At 38.7% G+C, this 18,652-nt stretch overlaps 1 protein-coding gene across 1 annotated transcript; it reads right to left on the reverse strand.

Moving 5' to 3' along the window:
• Positions 1-4,191: 4,191 nt before the first annotated feature.
• LOC124975194 (male-specific lethal 3 homolog) lies at positions 4,192-12,190 on the reverse strand. Its single transcript, XM_047538036.1, is given in 4 exon segments — positions 4,192-4,830; positions 5,028-5,484; positions 5,487-5,765; positions 12,169-12,190. Coding segments are annotated over 4 exon segments (1,383 nt in total). The 3' UTR covers positions 4,192-4,205.
• Positions 12,191-18,652: the final 6,462 nt, after the last annotated feature.

Genomic DNA, 18,652 nt, shown 5'->3' on the forward strand with positions numbered 1-18,652 from the left:
AACTGCTTGCTTTTCCTTATAAAAACCCTGCTGACGAGGGCTCGGGGCCTCTCCTAGCGTCGTTGATTAAGGACGCAGAGGACCGGGTTCGAACTCGCTAATAAATGACTCTTTGCTGCTTGCATTGATCGTGGTCTCTGGTGGTCCTTGTGGGGTCTCAAGCCTTTGGGCACAACACTCCATCTTGTGGCATCTCATGAGCATAGTTTTCTTTCATCAAATACTGGTCCACCCCAGAATTGTCTGTTCCCAACTTCTTATGGTGAAGTCACAAAACAGCCTCCAGATTTGGGACCACACACACTCATGGGCTTATTTTTATGTTGTTGCTTGTTAGGAAGACATTTCTAGACATATTTTCCAGTGGGAAGTTGGGCAGTGAGCACAGTGAATATTGGGCAGGAGAGACCTCAAGAAGTTGGTGAGCAAGGTGTGAGGGAAATATAAAGCTGTTCAGGGGCCCAAATGTTCAAAACCACCTTCTTTGGCTCCTGCAGTCTCTCTTTTGCCTCCTCAACAAGGGCTGGCAAAGTATTTTCTCAGTATCACCATTCCCCGTGGGAGTTCTCCCCTATGAGGTCCTGCATCTCTTCCTAGCTTCATCTCCTTCCCATCCTTAATATACCTTTTCCTTCTTGGTATGCTAGATTCCCCAAAGACCCTGTTTATTCACCTCTGGAGCTTGGCTCAAGCTGTTCATTCAGTCAGTAGTGCCTCTCCCACATTTCCACCACTGAACACCTCCTTATTGTCCCAGGTGTTCAGCTCTTCCTACTCTGTGAAAATAGTCCCTTCAGCTGATTTCCCTGAACCACATTATATCCAGTTGTAAGAGACTTGGACAGTTGTCTAATCCAACTGTTCTCATATGCTTGAGTACTGATGGCACAACTTCCCTACTCAGTAACCCATCCCCCATGGTTCCATTGACTCAGGGAATTGTTTACCACCTCCTGAGACAGCTTGCTTCATTTATGAACAGCTCAGATTGAGTCATTTCCTATTCAAGGATGGCTCAGCCTCCCAGTAGGGTGTACCAGTGGTCCTGACTTGGCCCCTTGTTACTCTTCAGTTACTCCCATCTTTATCTGTAGTCAGAATGATCCTTTTAAGAATAGTTTGTTTTCCTCCACTCAAACATACCATGGCTTCCCCCTCTCACTCAGAGTGCTTCCTGCAGGCTGCAGGTGGGTCCTGGAAATGCCTTAGTTTCTCATCTTGTGGTCCAGGTGTGCTCTCCTTTACAGTGACTGAGGAATTTCTAATTTTCTGTTTAGGACCTGTGAAGAAGGCAAGAAAAGAAATAGGTGTCTTTTGTTGTACTGGTTCCCATTGATCCAGAGCTTTGTCAGTGGACCTCAGATTCCTATAGGCTGCCTGGACCTGAGCCCACACAGAATATGAGGAAGGGAGCTGTGCCTGTTCCCTGTTGCTCACTTCTGGTCAGCACACCCACATTCAGCTCATCAAAGTATAGGAGCTGTGGTTTTGTATTCACAGTCATCAGAAAAAGAATGACATGAATTGCAACACCCTACTTTTCATATCTGAGAATGTTTGACATGCCAGGTGTCATGAGGAATCAGACTTGTGCTTAGAAGTAGCCTAGAAATGTAAAAGCAAAATACTTTTGCAGAAAGGTGTGCTACGAAATCAGGTCTGCAGAGCAATCACACCTGGGTGGGCAGTCCACATGGTTTATTCCCTAATGCAGCAGTGATCCTTTATCTGATAAAACAAATTTAGGGGTACAATTTATGCATTTGGCTGTAATTGATATATAATTGAGATGCTTATTACTGTCTAAAATTTACTTAAAAATAAAATTTAGTCCTTCTGATAACCATAAACATATAATGGTAGGATCATTGGATTAGAAGTGCACTTTACTTTGGTTTGATAGGGACATAATTAGTTAATATTGGCAGATGTGTTACCTCCTTTATGGACATAACAAAGGCACTAGACTGTGTTGGCTTTGAGCCCTTCTCCAGTATGTATTATTCAGTTTGGAAAATCAATATAGCCTCCCTTGTTTTGATTGGGAAAAAGAACTACAGTGGGAGGCTTTATCCTAACATTTTGTGCTACATAATCTTATGGAAATAGTTTTTTAGCACCAGCTTACTGGGGAGCATGTAGTCCCAGACCAGGACTATTGTACATGTTCCAGTATGTTTAGCGATTTTTCTTATCCAGTTTTTAGTGATGTTGTTACATGATTGCTTCAACTCTTTCCATCTGAATAATGTATAATGCTAACTTACACTCTAGGCTGTGTACCCCTTATTCAAATTGTTTGGAACTAGAAGTTTTTGAGATTTCCAAATATTTGCATATATACAATGAGATACCTTGCTTATGGGTACTCAATTCGCAACATGAAACATTTATTTTTCTTATACACGTAGCTTGATATTTAGGAAGGGGTGCATTCTTTTTGTCCTTTATTGTTGTGTTTTCTGCAGTTGCAAGTCTTGAACTGTGGACCTTGCACATGCTAGGCAAGCACTCTGTCACTGAGATACATTCCCAGCCTCTGATGTAATCTCATGCAATATTTGTATACACCTTTTTTCTGGTACTGGTGATAGAACCCAGGGGTACTTAACTACTGGGTCACATCCCCAGCTCCTTCTACATTTTTATATTTTATTTAGATACAGGGTTTTTCTAAATTGCTCATGAGCTCACTCAAATGGCTGGCCTTAAACTCCCAATTTTCCTGCCTCTGCCTCCTGAGCTGCTGGGATTACAGGCATGTGACACCACATTGTGCACACCTTCTTTTTCACTGTGACCCATCACATGAGGGCACAGGTGTAATTTTCCTCTTTTGTGGTATAGGAATTCAGGAAATGGTGGATTTTTGAGTATGTCAGTTTTTTCATTAGGAATGGTCAAACTGCAGAACATACTCCAGTGAGGAACATCTATTTGGAAACTTATATTAATATACACTTGATTCAACTCCACTTGTCTGTAGACATCTAAATCTGAACCTTTAACTTCACAGTCAGTATGCTACATAATTTTCAACTATTTCTCTTATATTAATATATGAATGAATGTTCTAAAAGACCATTGATACTTGCATAATTGGGTGTTAGATTTGATTATACTAAAGCAAATATGTTTTTACAGATCAAATACAGAGTTTCACATCAAAGCCATCTGCGCTGTCAAAAGTTTCTGCTTTTTGGAGACCCAATTGCAAAAGCTCCCCAACTAAGGACTATCTCCCTACCATGAATTTCTGGCATTGAAGGTAAAATGTATACATTGGGATGATTGTGGGAATGTTTTTTTTCCTTCAAGCAAAACAGGCAACACTTTATTTAGATCACCAAAAATATCATTTTATAGAAAAGGAACCATAACATTACACAACAAAGTACAGCTGTAAAGCCTCCAACAAGACACCCAATGCTTTATTTAGATAACCAAAAATAATGTTTCACAGAGAGGGAACTGTTACAAGCAAATGTATAACTGCAAGTTTTCTTTTGCCATCAATATCAATTCTCTCTAAAAGTACTTTTGAGACTATTTTGCACTTTCTAAGTACAAACTACAATTTTTTGGACAGAGTTGCTTAGCCTCCTCTCAAGAATAAAAATAGTTTGCAAAAATATTTTGTTTAATGCTAACAAAAAACTAATCAACGTGGTTCTTGCTAATAAACTGCAACATTTACCAAAACAACTCAATCTATGTACAGTTTTATGAACATTTCATGATTCACACAGCTGTTCTTTTTTCCTGCCATCACAGATATCCTGTGCAACCGCAAATGTGACATCACAGCCATGTTTAGGCACCTAGGAAGTAATTCATAACAAACAACAACAGTATGTGGGAAACTCAAATAACAGCCTGCCACTCCCAGAGCCCTCCAGGGTAGGTCTGGTGTTTGTGCTCTTTGTAAGAAAGTCGAGCATCTCCTCAGTTCTTAACCTGGAGCCCAGAACACAAAGCCAGACAGAGCAACTGTTCTTATAGAACCATTTAAACTTTAATAAATTGCCCTGGGGTTCTTGGTGCTGTAGTGTGCCTCACAGACAGCAACATAAGCTGACTCTGGGAAGAAATCATTATGGTATTCTGCTAAAACCTCAGAAAGAGATCAAAGTGCTTCAGTAAAGCCTTCAGATTCTTCTCAGAAAAGAACATCTTTCCAACACTTCTGGAAGTTTTACAAATAATCACAACACATGTTGTGCCCCATAAATATAAGAGGGTGGTGGTGACTGGTCACCTGGAGGGTAATAGTCAGGCACAAGCTTCCAGGAGAGGACCTCATTTATTTCATTAATTCTTCTCCCTTCAAGGACAGCAAACACAGCACTTCCTTCCTTACTAGGAGTCAGAGGAATAGGAGAAGATGATCTGCTATGAACCGGTGTCTTCTTTTCCAGGTGCAGAAACAACTTGGGCATGCTGGCAGACGTGTCCTGCTGCCTTTGCTTGGACTGAGGTGAAGCACTGCTCTCAGACAGTCTGTCACAGTTGGTGCTATGGTGCATGGACCACCTCAGAGACTGCAATGCTTCTGGCTCAGCTTTGCGCCTCTTGGAGTTGGTTGGTTCACCAGTTGTGGGCTGACTCTCTGTGGACTGTGGTGTAGATGAATTCAGCAAAGGTGGGCTTGGAGAGAGCTCTTCCTGGCTCCTATTAGTGTTTGTGGCACTTTCCTTAATTGGAAGAAAAAATTTAGATTAAGTAATCTTTTTACACTGAGCTTGTACATATGGGTAAAGCAAAACCAGTGGGAGAGTGTAATCAAAGGTTATTCTTAATCCATCCACCATCTCCTTACAAAGGTCAACACTATTTAACACAAATAGGTTCAATGTTACTTGTGAAGATCCAGAATCTTGGGCTACTGAGAGTGGACAACTGGACAGAACCCACCAGACTCTTAACCCCTGCTTTATCTCTGACACTCTACCTCTCTGACTCTGGTCCATTCATGTTGGGTAGGCAAGGCAGGATATGAGGATGGTTACTTTGACTTGAATAAAGACTTCTTTTCTGTTGGGACATAATGCACATTCATGTTGGTGTGTACCATAGCATGGTGGTGACAAGGCCTCTCATTGGCAGAAAAGGCTGCATTAATAGCAAAATGCTTCACATAGGATTCCAAAATAGTTATGATGTTGGTCTGGCATGGAAGTTTCACTAACCATTTCCTCCTTTTAATATAGTAACAATCACCCTCAAGCTGCTTCTTCAGAACTTTGGGGATGTCTATAGTTATTGTCCTTTCTTCCATTCCCTTTTTTGTTTGCAGCTCTAGTTCTTCTTTTACTTCAGTCTTTACTTCAATATCACTTCCTTTACTTATTTCTTCATTCTTTTCTTCACCATTGTCATCAGAGGATCTGCTTATGGAATTTTCATCATTTTCTTCAACAGGGAGGCTTTTTAAGACAGAGTCAACACCAGGTAACCTACAGCACTTCTTCTTTCTTCTTGTGTTCTCAGGCGAGCTACTACAGCTTTTCTTGCCAATTTATGCTGTAATCTATGATTTTCATCAGTATCATGCAGCACATGATCTTTGGCTGCCCATCTATCCCAGCTTCTGTTCCAACCATTAAAATGGATCAGATATCCTGGGATCTTTCTGCCTTTTTTGTCTTTCCCAACAATAACATTGACAATCTTGGCATCATACCGCGCTTTGGTTGGGTCAGGCTCGAAGCACAGCACTTTCTCCCCAGAGTGGAATTTGGGGAAGGTTTTAAGTAATAACTGTTCTATGTTTTTTTACTTACCAAAATATTCATCTAACATATATTGAGTATTTCTTATGGACACTAGTTAGGTATCATGGCATAATCCTGATGACTATCCTCTGAACATAAGTGTTCATGTGCAATTCCCATTTTACTGATGGGGAAACTTCCTAAGTCTGACCATCAAATAATTGGTTAAGGCAGAATTCAATCTAAGACACTATGACTGCAAAGCTTGCATTCTTAATCAGTATACAATCTGGTTTCTCCATTGATGTTTCTTGTGAGCTTCATTCATTCACTAAGTACCTCATTAGACCACATAGTAAGCAGTGAGGATACCATGTAAGATGCAGCCTCACTTTCTTTCCTCAGAGATATTATAGTATAATGGAGAGGGCAGAAAAGCAAACATGATATTGTGAGAATAGTAAAATAAATTTAAAAAATGACCCAGTTTTTCAGGCCCCTCCAAAAATGAGGAGTCTGTTTTCCAAATATTAGGAAAATAAACAGTAGGAAATATATGATTCACAGAAAAATATGTTTGGTTTATTTCCAAAAGTATATTTTACTCAGTATGATGTTGAGACATTTTTTACATTTGCTAAGTTCCAGGAAAATCACAGATTTCCTCTACCTGTGTTTCTCTTGCTCTTCACATTTGCTTAAATGCCATTCCCACAGGATAAATTTCCTCTCAGGACTAGAGTAAACACCTTCTGTATGCTCTTGGAGTTTGCCCATGTTTAGCACATATCAGTCTTGTGATTTCCTGGGGTAATATAAAGTTGAACCATGGTTAAGTTCCACATTTATGGAACTCCCTAGCCTCAACACATTTCATGGTGCTCATGAATATATGTCAGACAAGTGAATGATTTACCTACACACTGCAATTAAATCTTCAATAATTCCACAAGACTGACCAGGATATAGATGGGAAACTGACCTGCCAGGAAGTCCCTAAGTTCTCCCTTGCCAGAACAAGGAGCTTGAGAGAGTGACCAGGATGACATAGCAGGCTTAAGTGGGACCCTTGTTGCCTATGGCCCAGAAAGACCCAAGGGAGACAAAGCAAGAGCCATCTCCTCCAATTTCTGGAATCTCCAGACCCTTGAATCCAAAGTTGATAGATGCCAGGCTGTTCCACTTTGAATGTCATAGTTGTCAAATGCTTTGCCATCACTTCACAGCAGCATTTCAATAGAGTTCTTCAGGGAGAAGATACAAAACCAGAGTAGCAGAATTTGAGTGGAAGGGGTTGTTGGGATAGTCAGTGTAAGTGACTTTCTGGAAGGTAAACTCTGTCCTAATTCCTGAAGGGTATTGCAGAAAACAGAACAACCAGGAGTGTTGAACATTTGGTTTGTCTTTTCATTTTTTCTGTACCTCATATTGAACCAAGATGTGGCTTAACACCTAAGCCATATCCTCTTTCTTTTGTATATTTCTATTTATAGACAGGATCTTGCTAAGTAACTTAGGGCCTGAAGAATTTGCTGAGGCTTATTTTGAACTCAAGGTTCTCCTGCCTCAGACTTCCCAGTCCCTGAGGTTACATGTGAAAGCCTTCACTCCATCTGGCCATATATCTTGGCCATATATCTGCTGGTCAGTATGTTCATTAGGAAGTGGCCAGGAGAAGGGAGAGTGGGTTGTAAATGAATTGTTTGTGGTTGTGAAAGGCTGGGGGATAGGGTTTGAATTCACCCAACAGTCTTCTTAAATGATAATAATCTGAGAATGTATTTTATCCCAACTGTCCCAGCCTTTCCTCTTGCCCCATGCCACTGTAGATCACTGAGGGGTTTCTGAAGCCAGAATTAAGGACAGGTAGTGTAGAAATAGGAAATAGGGGATTGGGCCAAATTGAGGAAATGAAACCATGAAGACTTCTGCCTCTGGTAGTTGGAGATTGTTCCTGGAAGAATGTAATGTCAAGGATCTCCAGAGCCCATTGATTACCAAATTTACCTGCTTTTATCAAGGACTGCAAGCATGGAGCTGCTAATTAATGCCCCCTGGACCCTTATCTGCCTGAATCACCTTGGCCCTCCCCCTGCCCATGGCTTATCACTTAAAGCAAAACCAGGCCTAGTCACATAGGCAGTAAGGAGATATAATGCGGAAAAGAACTAGAGAAAAAAAGAGACTTTAACCTATGAAAGATGTAGGGTGTGCTCACTTCTTGGGACTTTAGACCATCAGTCATGCCCCCTTCTTTCTGCCAGGAGAAGTCTGTATTATTACCTTTTAATAAAATCTGCTTAATATGCTTGCCTTGGTGTGCTTCTCTAGTGTGCTTCTCTAGCAGAACTCATCACTGGTGAATGGCAGTATCGTTTCTATGGTCAGAGTTCAGCCACAACCCTTTTGTTGTTGACTAAGAATACACTAAATGTTTCTATAATGACACACCCCAGGACCACTGGACTTGACAGGTTACTGAAGCATTTGTCAGTATTGCTTTCAAATAAGGAAGTATAAATTCTTGAGAAAGTACTTTGTTTGGTGTAGTGATGGTTTTCTTCCAAAGCTTTTCACAGAGGTCAGACTGGAAGAGAATCCATTCATCTGTCATACACATTGTCTACAAATATTTCAGCTCATCAGTTCTTATCAACCTTTTTTCCTCTGTTGAATCATGTCAGTAGAATGTTGGAAAAGCAGCAGGCTTAAAATGGAAGCATCATTACAGTTAGTGTTCTCAGTAAGAAGCTGGGGTAGGAGTTCTTATGGCTTCCCCAGCTACCTTGCCTATTTATAGTAGGCCTCCCTGGGCATGGGACCACCATCAATAAGTGGTAGGTATCTGACTTCACATGAATAGCTGATGTGGTATGTTAACCAACCTATTCTTGAAGAAGCAAGTATGTGTTCAAGGAGTTAATATCATGAAATTCAAAGGAGTACCTGCAGTAGGCTTTGGTAAGTAGTAGCCTTGTGGGACAGGCTCCCTGTCTGCATGTTAATGAAGTGGCGTGGTACAAGTGGGAAGTGATGGGAGTCAACCCCAATGTGAACTGCAAACGTAGAGGTGATGACAGAAGAGAGCTGTTCCTTAGCACTGCATTTCCTTCTTTTTTTGTGTTTAGCATCAGGAAGATTTTATTTTTCTTTTTTGAAATGAGTGAATAGGTGGTGAAAAAATATCTTAGTTTCTTTTGCTATACCTTAAATAGCAGATATTTAAAAAGTTGGATTTTGTGTATTGTGGTATTACTAGTTACAATTCTTATGAAACCATCTCATAGATCCTTTGTGATTTTGATGGATGTTTTCCAGTCATGCTCTGTAGACTTGGGCATAGTAGGCTCTTGTCTCTTCATATACATGATTTTGTGGTAATTTGATTGAGTTTCTTATTTTCATGGGTTAACATGGGGGTTGTATGTTGATTTACAGTAAACTTCAGTTCTTGAGAACTCTGCTGTGCTTCTTTGGGTTGGATCTGTGCTTGTGAAGCTCAGAGAAGTTCTGGGATATGTGTTGGTTCACAACAGATTGAAGTAATTTCTTCCATCCTGCTCCTCCTTGGAATTCTACTTTCATTCTCAGGTTCTTAAGGGCCCCATTTTCATGTTCCTCTCAGGGATTTCAGGCCCTGGAGATTTTGTGCACTTCCATATGATGAGTTCAATTCCCAGGCAGAACAACATGAGAAAAGAAAAGCAGAAACTTGGAATGGAGCTTTCTCTCACACTCTTGAGATAACAGTAATCTCTGCCAGTACCTTTGCCTGGAAGAAGAGACCATTTCTCTGCCACTATTGGGGCTGCAGAACAATTTTGTGAGAAGAAGAAAAACAAAACAAATGGGGGTGATATTTCCTGGTGCACTTGAATATATGTCAGACAAATGAAAGAGTTACCTACACACTACAGTTAGTGCTTAATTAATTCCTCAAAGGTTGACCAGGATGTGGATGGGAAACTGACCTACCAGAAAATCTGGAACTCCCTATATTCTACTTTGCCAGAAATGGGACCTTGAGAGCTTTTGGTTCAGTGGAGATGGAATGTACTCATTCCTAGAGCTAAAAGTAGAGTCAGGTATCTACCCTCATCAGATATACATTAGGAAAGTATGTATACCCTGAACTACCTAAAATTTACTTAAATAACCAAAACAACCCTTTCACAAATCAGCATTCTACTTCTACAAACTATTGTCACAGAAACTTTTCCACATTCACTTTAAAAAGCTGTGTAAGTTATTTACAAAAACCAAACCATTTAACTCCTAATATGATGTTCATAAACCTATTATTTCTTGAAACAAGTAATATAGTCCTTTTTAAGATTAGCAGAAAAAGAAATAATAAAGTCCTCTTTTTTCTCCTTCCATTTTTTAGGGGAGGATACCTTAACTTTTCTGAAAGTGTAAAATGTGTATACATAGAGAGAAGAAGCTACAATTTAGAGTTCATGTAAATTTGCCTTAAATTGCTGCCTTTTACAGAGACTCAGAAAGTGTCATTAAAAGATAGGACTTTTCTGTTTGTAAATAGTTAAAATGAAAGAATAATTATACATGTTTAGAAAGTACAAAGAAAGATTTTGAGCAGGATGTGAACAAATGATGTATTAAAAAATCATTTATCTGAACTGCACAGAACCTGAAACTATGTTCAATATACTTAACTCATCCCTCAAAGACCAAGGTGCTGCCATGGGTTTTATCCTGAAGACAGGGGCATTGATTTAGGGAGTTGATAACATCTCCAGGGTTAAGAAAGTTGGATTCTGAGCATTTATTCGTATTCCCTCAACAATTTCCTGCCTGTGAACCATAACTCGAAGGCTTTTCTCATTTTATATATTGTTTTTGGTTTATGAGCATCAAAAGTTATACAGTGTGGAGCTACATTTTCCCTGAAGTGAGTTAGGTTTTCTTCCTCTACTCAACACAATTTTATCTGAAGGCTCTATCTGACTCCTCCCTTCAGTACCATATCCATTCTGAATGTTAAAAAGCAAGTCCATAGTCACTATCTAACTAGCCATCTAGTGCATTAGAAGAAAGAGGTACATCTACCTTTATCTCAAGAAACTCTATCCCTTGAGCCTTCTTCTAGGAGCTAGTCAAGAATTAGAGAATTCATTGTGAGATGACGAAGACCAAAAATTTGTAAAGAGTCATATGTGAAATCATATCCTTTCCTTACTGATATCAGCTCAGAAGTAGGTAGAGGCTTTCTGTCCAGAGGATGCCTAACTGTAGCTGGTACTGTAGCAGAAGCCTTCATGTGATGATGGGAAATATTATACTTTTCCTTATAGGTCCACCTGGCAAGCATGACCATAGATTAAAAATGATGGTACGTATATGACACCTGTATGTTGAGTTAACACATGCTGTTGTTCCTAGAAGCAGTTTCGAGGAAACACAAATGGAAAACTTACAAAATGTTGCTGTAGCCAAGTCAGGGAGAAACTAGAGGATCTCTACTGGCACCTATTTCTCTAATAGAGTTCATTTCCTTTAACTGGTCCAAGTTGACCTGTGAACCAGTTCAGTCCAGTACTGTTAAACTTGGAGAGGTTGTTTTTTTTCACATAGCATTCAGTTTGGTGTTTGCTAACCTTAAATTTTTTTCTAGAAGTATTAACTTTCAGTTGAAGCAAGACAATATCTTTTCTAATGAATGTGTCTGCTTGTCATTATTGCTTGTATTTCACCCTTTAAAAATGTTTTCTTTAACATGTCCCTTGCACATCCATGTTATCTCACATCCATGGAAATATTAAAATACAGTTAAAATTAACCTGACACTGTAGGAAACTTGAAGATAATTTCTTATTCTTTTGACTCCTTTCTATGCCCTCTTCCCTTTTCATATATACAGGCTTACACTTGTTGTAAAAACCAAGCAAAGTGCTAGCAATAAATTGAATTATGCTGCCCTGTTTTATACATTTATAAATAGTATGTCTTCACTTGGAAGGCATTTTTGGGGGAGGAGGTATACTGGGGATTGACAGTCAGGGGCACTTGACCACTGGGACACATCCCCAATCCTATTTTGTATTTTCTTTGGACACAGGGTCTCACTGACTTGCATAGTGCCTCATCATTACCAAGGCTGCCATAGAACTTGCGATCCTCCTGCCTCAGTCTCCTGAGCCATTGGGATTAAAGGCGTGTGCCACTGCACCCAGCTGGAAGGTATTTTGTGAGTAACTGATTTATATGTAATATACTTGAGGGCAAAGGTAGCTTGTCCTTTTATTTTCAGGCTCTTATTTATAGCCATATACTGAAGGACACCTTAACTATTATAGTATGTACTATTCTTGTTCATCAGTCACTATATTCATGGGAAACTAAATTTTTTTCAGAATCTTTTCTGTTCTTTCCACCTCAAGCTTGTCTGCCAGCATCACCCATGAGCTGTGTACAGTACCATCCCCTCCCTTACCTGGTCTGCCTGGGGCAATCATCCTGCATGCAGGCCTGTGATATCCTTATCATCCTGCATCAGAAACTACCATGTCTCCTAGGCAGAGATAAGCATCTCAACTTCTTTGTTCAAATCCAGCAGACTCCCCAGCTTACAAACTCTGTCACTTCATGTTAATTTTGGGTTTACGTCTGTATGCCATCCTCACTCACCCATCCTGTGCCTTGTGTTGAGCTATAGTCGAGCCTCACCAGCCACATTCTCAGTTCTGTGAGAAAGATTGACTTTCATTTTAAATTATTTTTCCTCTTTACTGTGGCAGCTCTTACTGCTTCACTTCTTATTTTCCCACAGTACTATACATGATCTTTCTAATCTAATGCTTTACATATATATATTTATATATTTCTGGCATAATGTTGACTTAAAGAGCCTTCCCCAAGTCTGAGAGGCAAACAGGTGATGTAGAAAGCAAAGACACAAAGGAATAAGGTGACTGGACTTCAAGATGATTCCAGAGTAGCCGGAACACAAGATTGGGACTGAGGCAACAATACTGTGCAGTAGGACACCCTCCCCCTACTGCTGGCTGTTTAACATTCTGCTGTAGTTTCTTTTCTTTGCAGTTGCTGGACATAACCCCTACCAGCACCTTTCTGGTCCTTTAGTTACTGCTGAGGATTTTGAATATGATGGACTCATACTTGTAATGATCTTTTGGTTGATTGTAGTGAAAGTTTTTTTTTTTTTGCTGCACAACTCATTGGCTTTCTTACCAATACCAACAAGATATGCTTTCTTTCATAACCAAACCAGAAAATATATGGATTTCATGAGAATTTATAGAGATGTATTTTTATATAAACCTAACCTATTTCAATTTCTCATATTAAGAAATATAAATCTACTTTGTTGTAATGGAGCTATATTGGTCACAGATAAGCAATTTTAGTTCTTTTTAGTGAGTGAATTCAAGATTTTTATGACTCTGTTTGAGATTTATTTATTTCATATCAGTGATAGTAGGTATTATACTATGTCTAAATAAAACATTTCCTTTTTCTCTTACTATGTCTTACTAAAGTCTCCCCCCCCCACCCCAGGTTCATAAGAGAAAAAAATCTGCTGTGATTTATCCATTTATGGATTCCATCATTATTTGAAAGCAAGGGCTGACAGATGGTGGGCGTGAAGCAGTGTTCTAGTGAAGTCTCAGTCTTTAGGCATCTGCATGGTTGAAAGCACCAAGAATAAGAAGTAACAAAGTGAGGAAGGAGTGAATCTCTGCCTCTGAATTGTCAGGGTTGTGATCAAGGTCGATAAGATAAATGAGCCATTCATGAGGAGTACTGAGAGTGAAATAATAGTCCACGTTCACTTCATACGGAATTGTCTGAGCTGTGGCTCATGGGGCTCCACTTAGAGCATATTTGCAGTTTACCGCTCATCTTGATCATAGAATCACGTAGACCACTGGACTTTGATGTTAGGAGGATTCAGAGGACACCTGTATTTATGCCAGCAAGGGCCGTGATGTTGGCAGAGAAAGTCACATTGTCATTGCTAGTGTAAGGACTAGGGTGGGAGCAATGAGGAACAGGGAGACAGAAGATGTGGTGGGTTTAAGAGGTTCTTTGGTAAATAGTTTCATGGCGTCAGCAAATAGTTGGAGTAAGCCAGTATGGTGCCGTTTCTGAGTTGCATACAACCTAATATTTTTCATTCTACTAGAGTTAGAAATGCTATAGCTACCATAACAGGGACGATTAAGAGGACAAGATTGATTGAGAACATGTACATATTAAGAAGAGGAGTTGAACCTGATGGTAAGGTTTCAAATCTTATGCAATTGCCAGGCTCTGCCACCTTAATAACCCTGTTCTGGGCAGAGGAGCTTTAATGAATAATTAAATTAAGATTACTTCATTTATTTTTTCTAAGGCGTGAGTACTTCATGGGCCTTATTTCTCTTGTCCTTTAGTACTGGGGAAAATATTGAAATAAATGGAAACTGACCTGGATTTCTCTGGTCTGAACTCAGATCATGTAGGACTTCAGTTGTTGAACAGATGAATGATTGGCAGTAGTTACCCAGTTCAGGAGGTTGCTGACCCAGCATCGAGTTCAGCGACCCTGCTGTCGGTATGGACTTGGGTAGGAGTGCTCTGCTATCCCTAGGACAACTTGCTCCATTGATCAATAAGCTTGGGTCAGTTAAGGAGCAGAGGTTTTGACAGGTTGTGTCTAGACTATAATCACTCAGAGGTTGTCTTGTACTTGGAGGTCACCCCAACCAAAATCTGAAGTCTAAGGGGTCGGTCTATTATTTCCCATGGAGAGTGAGTATTAGATGTTAGACTGGGTAGATTTAAGCTCCTTAGGGTCTTCTTGTCTTATTATATTATTTCTGCCTCTTCACGGGAAGGTCAATTTTACTGATTAAAAAAGTAAGAGACAATTTAAACCTCGTTAGGTCATTCATACAAGTCTCTATTTAAGGAACCAATGATTATGCTACATTTGCATGGTCAGGATACTGCAGTCATTAAACGTGTGCCACTGGGCAGGCGGTGCCTCTAATACTGGTAATGCTAGAGGTGATGTTTTTGGTAAACAGGTGGGGTTAATGTTTGCTAAGTTCCTTTTACTTTTTTAAATCTTTCCCTTTGTGCATGCTGGTGTTGGATTAACAGTTTGAATAATAAGGCTTTAAGCTTTGTATAAAATTATGCATTTGTTAACTATTAGTGAGTTATTTGGTCTGATATAAACTTATGCAGGGAAAATTTTATTCTTGTTACTTATATTAACATTATTGCATCTATAAATTTATAGAATAGTCCACTTGTGGTATTAAGAGGTTATAATTAGGTATTGAGATTAGGTTGGGTGTAATTATTATGTTAAGCTTGAACGCTTTTTAAATTGCTGGCTGGTTTTAAGCCAACTATGAGGAATGGGTAGTTTACTCTCTAAGTAAGGCTGTTTTCTTTATCTAAAGAGCTGTGCCTCTTTAGAGTAGTGATTAAGTTTACATTAGAATTAATAATGCTTTGGAAAAATTTAAGGTTGAACTGGTTTCTTATTGTTGGGGTGAGAAATTACAATCTATGAAAGGTGAAGTCAGAGTGATCTATGGCATAATGGATCAGAATCCACTGACTGCAGATCAGCATAATCCCATGTTTAACTTCACACATGCACAGATGATTCCACATAAACATAGTTACAATTGGTGGGGGGTGTGGATGAGAACACACATATAACCTTCTTTGCATGCTCAGTTCAGTGTGAGGGTCAAGATGCAATGGGCATATTCAGCTGCGAGATAAAAGATTTTAATGTCACTCTTTAGATGCTCTAGTATAGATTCCATAATAGAACTAAAGTACACAGGACAACTATTATATTAGTTTTGGATGCTGTAATATGGGTATTATGTTACTATTAATAGCTAAGAGCAGATATTTTATTCATTTGTGATACTTTAGCATGGTTATTACTTTTTAAAGACAACATTGTAGCTATTATATTTGTTTTGGATGCTATAGCATGCATATTCTACTATTGCCCAAGGTCCATGGAAACTATTGTATCAATTTTAATTGCTATACTATGAATAATATATAGTATTAAAACCTCAGGGCACTTATTAGATTGGCTGTAGTTACTATAGTATGGATATTACATCAATATTAAAGAACAGAGGGCAGCTATGATATCTATTTTACATGTTATTATGAGGATATCCTATTAGTATTAAAGACCAGAAGTCAACAATTATGTCACGTTTAGAAGATCAAGTATATATATCATATTAGTATTAAAGTCAATGTGGTAGTTAATACAGGAATTTTAAATAGTATCTCATGGATATCTTATTAGTTTAATGACCACAATGCAGATTTTTTTAGCTTAAGGTGGTATTATATGAATATCATGCTAATATTAAAGGCTACAGAGCACCTGTTTATTAGTTTTAAATGTTATATTAAGACTATTAAGTGAATACTAAAATCCACCTGGAAGTTATTATATCAGTTTCAGAGTTTATGAAAAAGCTCTTATAGTAATATTAAAGGTCACAGGAATATATTTCATTGGTTTTTAGAGGCCAAAATATAAATGTCTGATTAGTATTAAAAGGTATAGGGGAGCTATTATATTAGTTTTAGATGCTAAGCTAGGGATAACACATTAGATTTAAAGGGCACAGCACAGCTACTATATACACACTGAATACTATAATTTGGACACTATATTAGTATTCAAGTTCTCTGGCTCTGATATCCATTTCTAATGTTATAATAGGCAAATAATATTAATATTTAAGAGCACAGAACTCTTTTATCAGTTTTTCATGTCATTGTATGAATATATCGTAGAAAGAAAAAGGACACAGGACACCTATCCTATTAGCTTTAGAGGCCATAGTATGGATATTTTATTAATATTCAGGCCTGCAGAGAAGCTATTATATGAGTTTTAGATGTCCACTATGAATATTATTAACATAATAAACAGCACAGTAAATGTATTGTCTTGGTTTAACATGGTATAGTAAGAATATTACTTTAGCATTAAAGACCACCTGGCAGCTATTAGTTTTAAAGGGCACAACATGTTTATCATATTCATATTAATGGCACAGATCAGGCAACTCTTCTGTTAGGTTTAGATATTATAGTATGATAGCATATTGGTTTGAACAGCCACAGGGTAGCAATTACAGCAGTCTATATGCGATTATATGGATACAGTATCATATTGAAAAACTACCATACAGTATTTATATTAGTTTCAGAGGCCACATTTTTAATATTAATGTGAAACTATTATAATAATTTTGGATGCAAAATTATTGATAATATTTTCATGTTAAAGGCCATAGGGCATCTACTGCTAAAGTATGGATATTATGTTAAAATTGAAGGCCACAGAGCAGGTTGTGGGTATTATATGAGTTTCTGCAGTCAAGTGTTAGTGTATTATGTGAGTGCCAGAGGCCACATGAGTGTATTATATGAGTTCAGAGGCCACATGGAGGATATTATGTGTGTGTGTCAGAGATCACAGGAAGCATATTATGTCAGTGTCAAAGGTCACAATGTTAATTCTATGTGTCAGTATTCCCATTGAGGGTATTATATGAGTGTCAGAATCCAAAGTGAGGGTATTATGTGAGTGTCAGAGGTCACATTTAGGTTATAATGTGAGTTTCAGAGGTCAAGTAATGGCATTATATGAGTGTCAGAGGCCACATTGAGGGTATTATGTGAGTGTCAAGGTAGTAGTGAGGTATTTATAAGAGTCAGAGGCCACGTGAACATATTATGTGATTGTCAAGGGCAACAGTGATTATATTACATGAGTGTAGAAGCCACAGTGAGGATATTATATGCACACCAGAGGCCATATCAGTTTTATTATGTGAATGTCAGAGACCCAGTGAGGATATTATGTGAGATTTATATGCCACAGTGAGGGCATTATGTGAATCACATTGTGGGTATTATGTTAGTGTCTCAGTTCCACTAAGGGTATTTTGTGAGTAAGAGAGTTCATAGCATAATATAGCATGTCAGAGCCTGCTATGATGGTATTATTCGAGTGTCAGAGGCCAGAGTGAGACTATTTTGTGAGGATCAAAGGACATATTGAGGATATTATGTAATTATCAGAAGTTACAGTGAAGATATTGTGAGAGTGTCATACTACATTGAGGATATTATGTGAATGTCAGAGCCCACAATAATGGTATTATGTGAGTGTCAGAGGCTAGGGTGTGTATATTATATGAATTTCAGAAGCCAAGTGAGGATAGTATGTGAGTGTCAGCTGTCCCAATGAGAATATTATGTGATTGTCAGAGGCACAGTTAGGATATTATGTCAATCACAGGGACCACACTAGGTATTATTGAGTTTCAAAGGCAAATGTGAGGACATTTTGTCAAATTCAGGGACCAGATTGAGGATATTATGTGTCACGTGAGGGTATTATGTGTGTCAGATCAAGTGAGGACGCTATGTGAGTGTCATGTGCCACAGTGAGGGTAATTGATAAGTGTCAGAGGTCATAGTGAGTATATTCTGTGAAGGTCAACTATCAGGTGAGGATATTATGTCAGTGTCAGGGGCTAATTGAAGATATTATGCCTGTGTCAGAGGTCCGAGTGAGAGTATATGAGTTACATTGGTCACAGTGAGGGTATTATGTGAGTCTCTAAGTCACAATGAGGGTATTGTACCAGCATTAGAGGCAAAGTGAAGATATTTTTGATATCAGAGGTCACAGTAAGGATATTACGTGAGTGTCAGAGGTCACAGTGACGATATTGTGTGTCAGAGGCCATGTGAAGATATTATGTAACTGTCAGTCAGTGGGGATATTCAGTGAATGTCACATGCCATAGTGAGGTATAAGGTGAGTACCATAGGTTCCAGTGAGGATCTTATATGAGTGTCTGAGGCCTCTATGAAGATACTATGTGTGTGTCAAA

Source organism: Sciurus carolinensis, unplaced genomic scaffold (assembly GCF_902686445.1).
Source record: "Sciurus carolinensis unplaced genomic scaffold, mSciCar1.2, whole genome shotgun sequence".
NCBI lineage: Eukaryota > Metazoa > Chordata > Mammalia > Rodentia > Sciuridae > Sciurus > Sciurus carolinensis.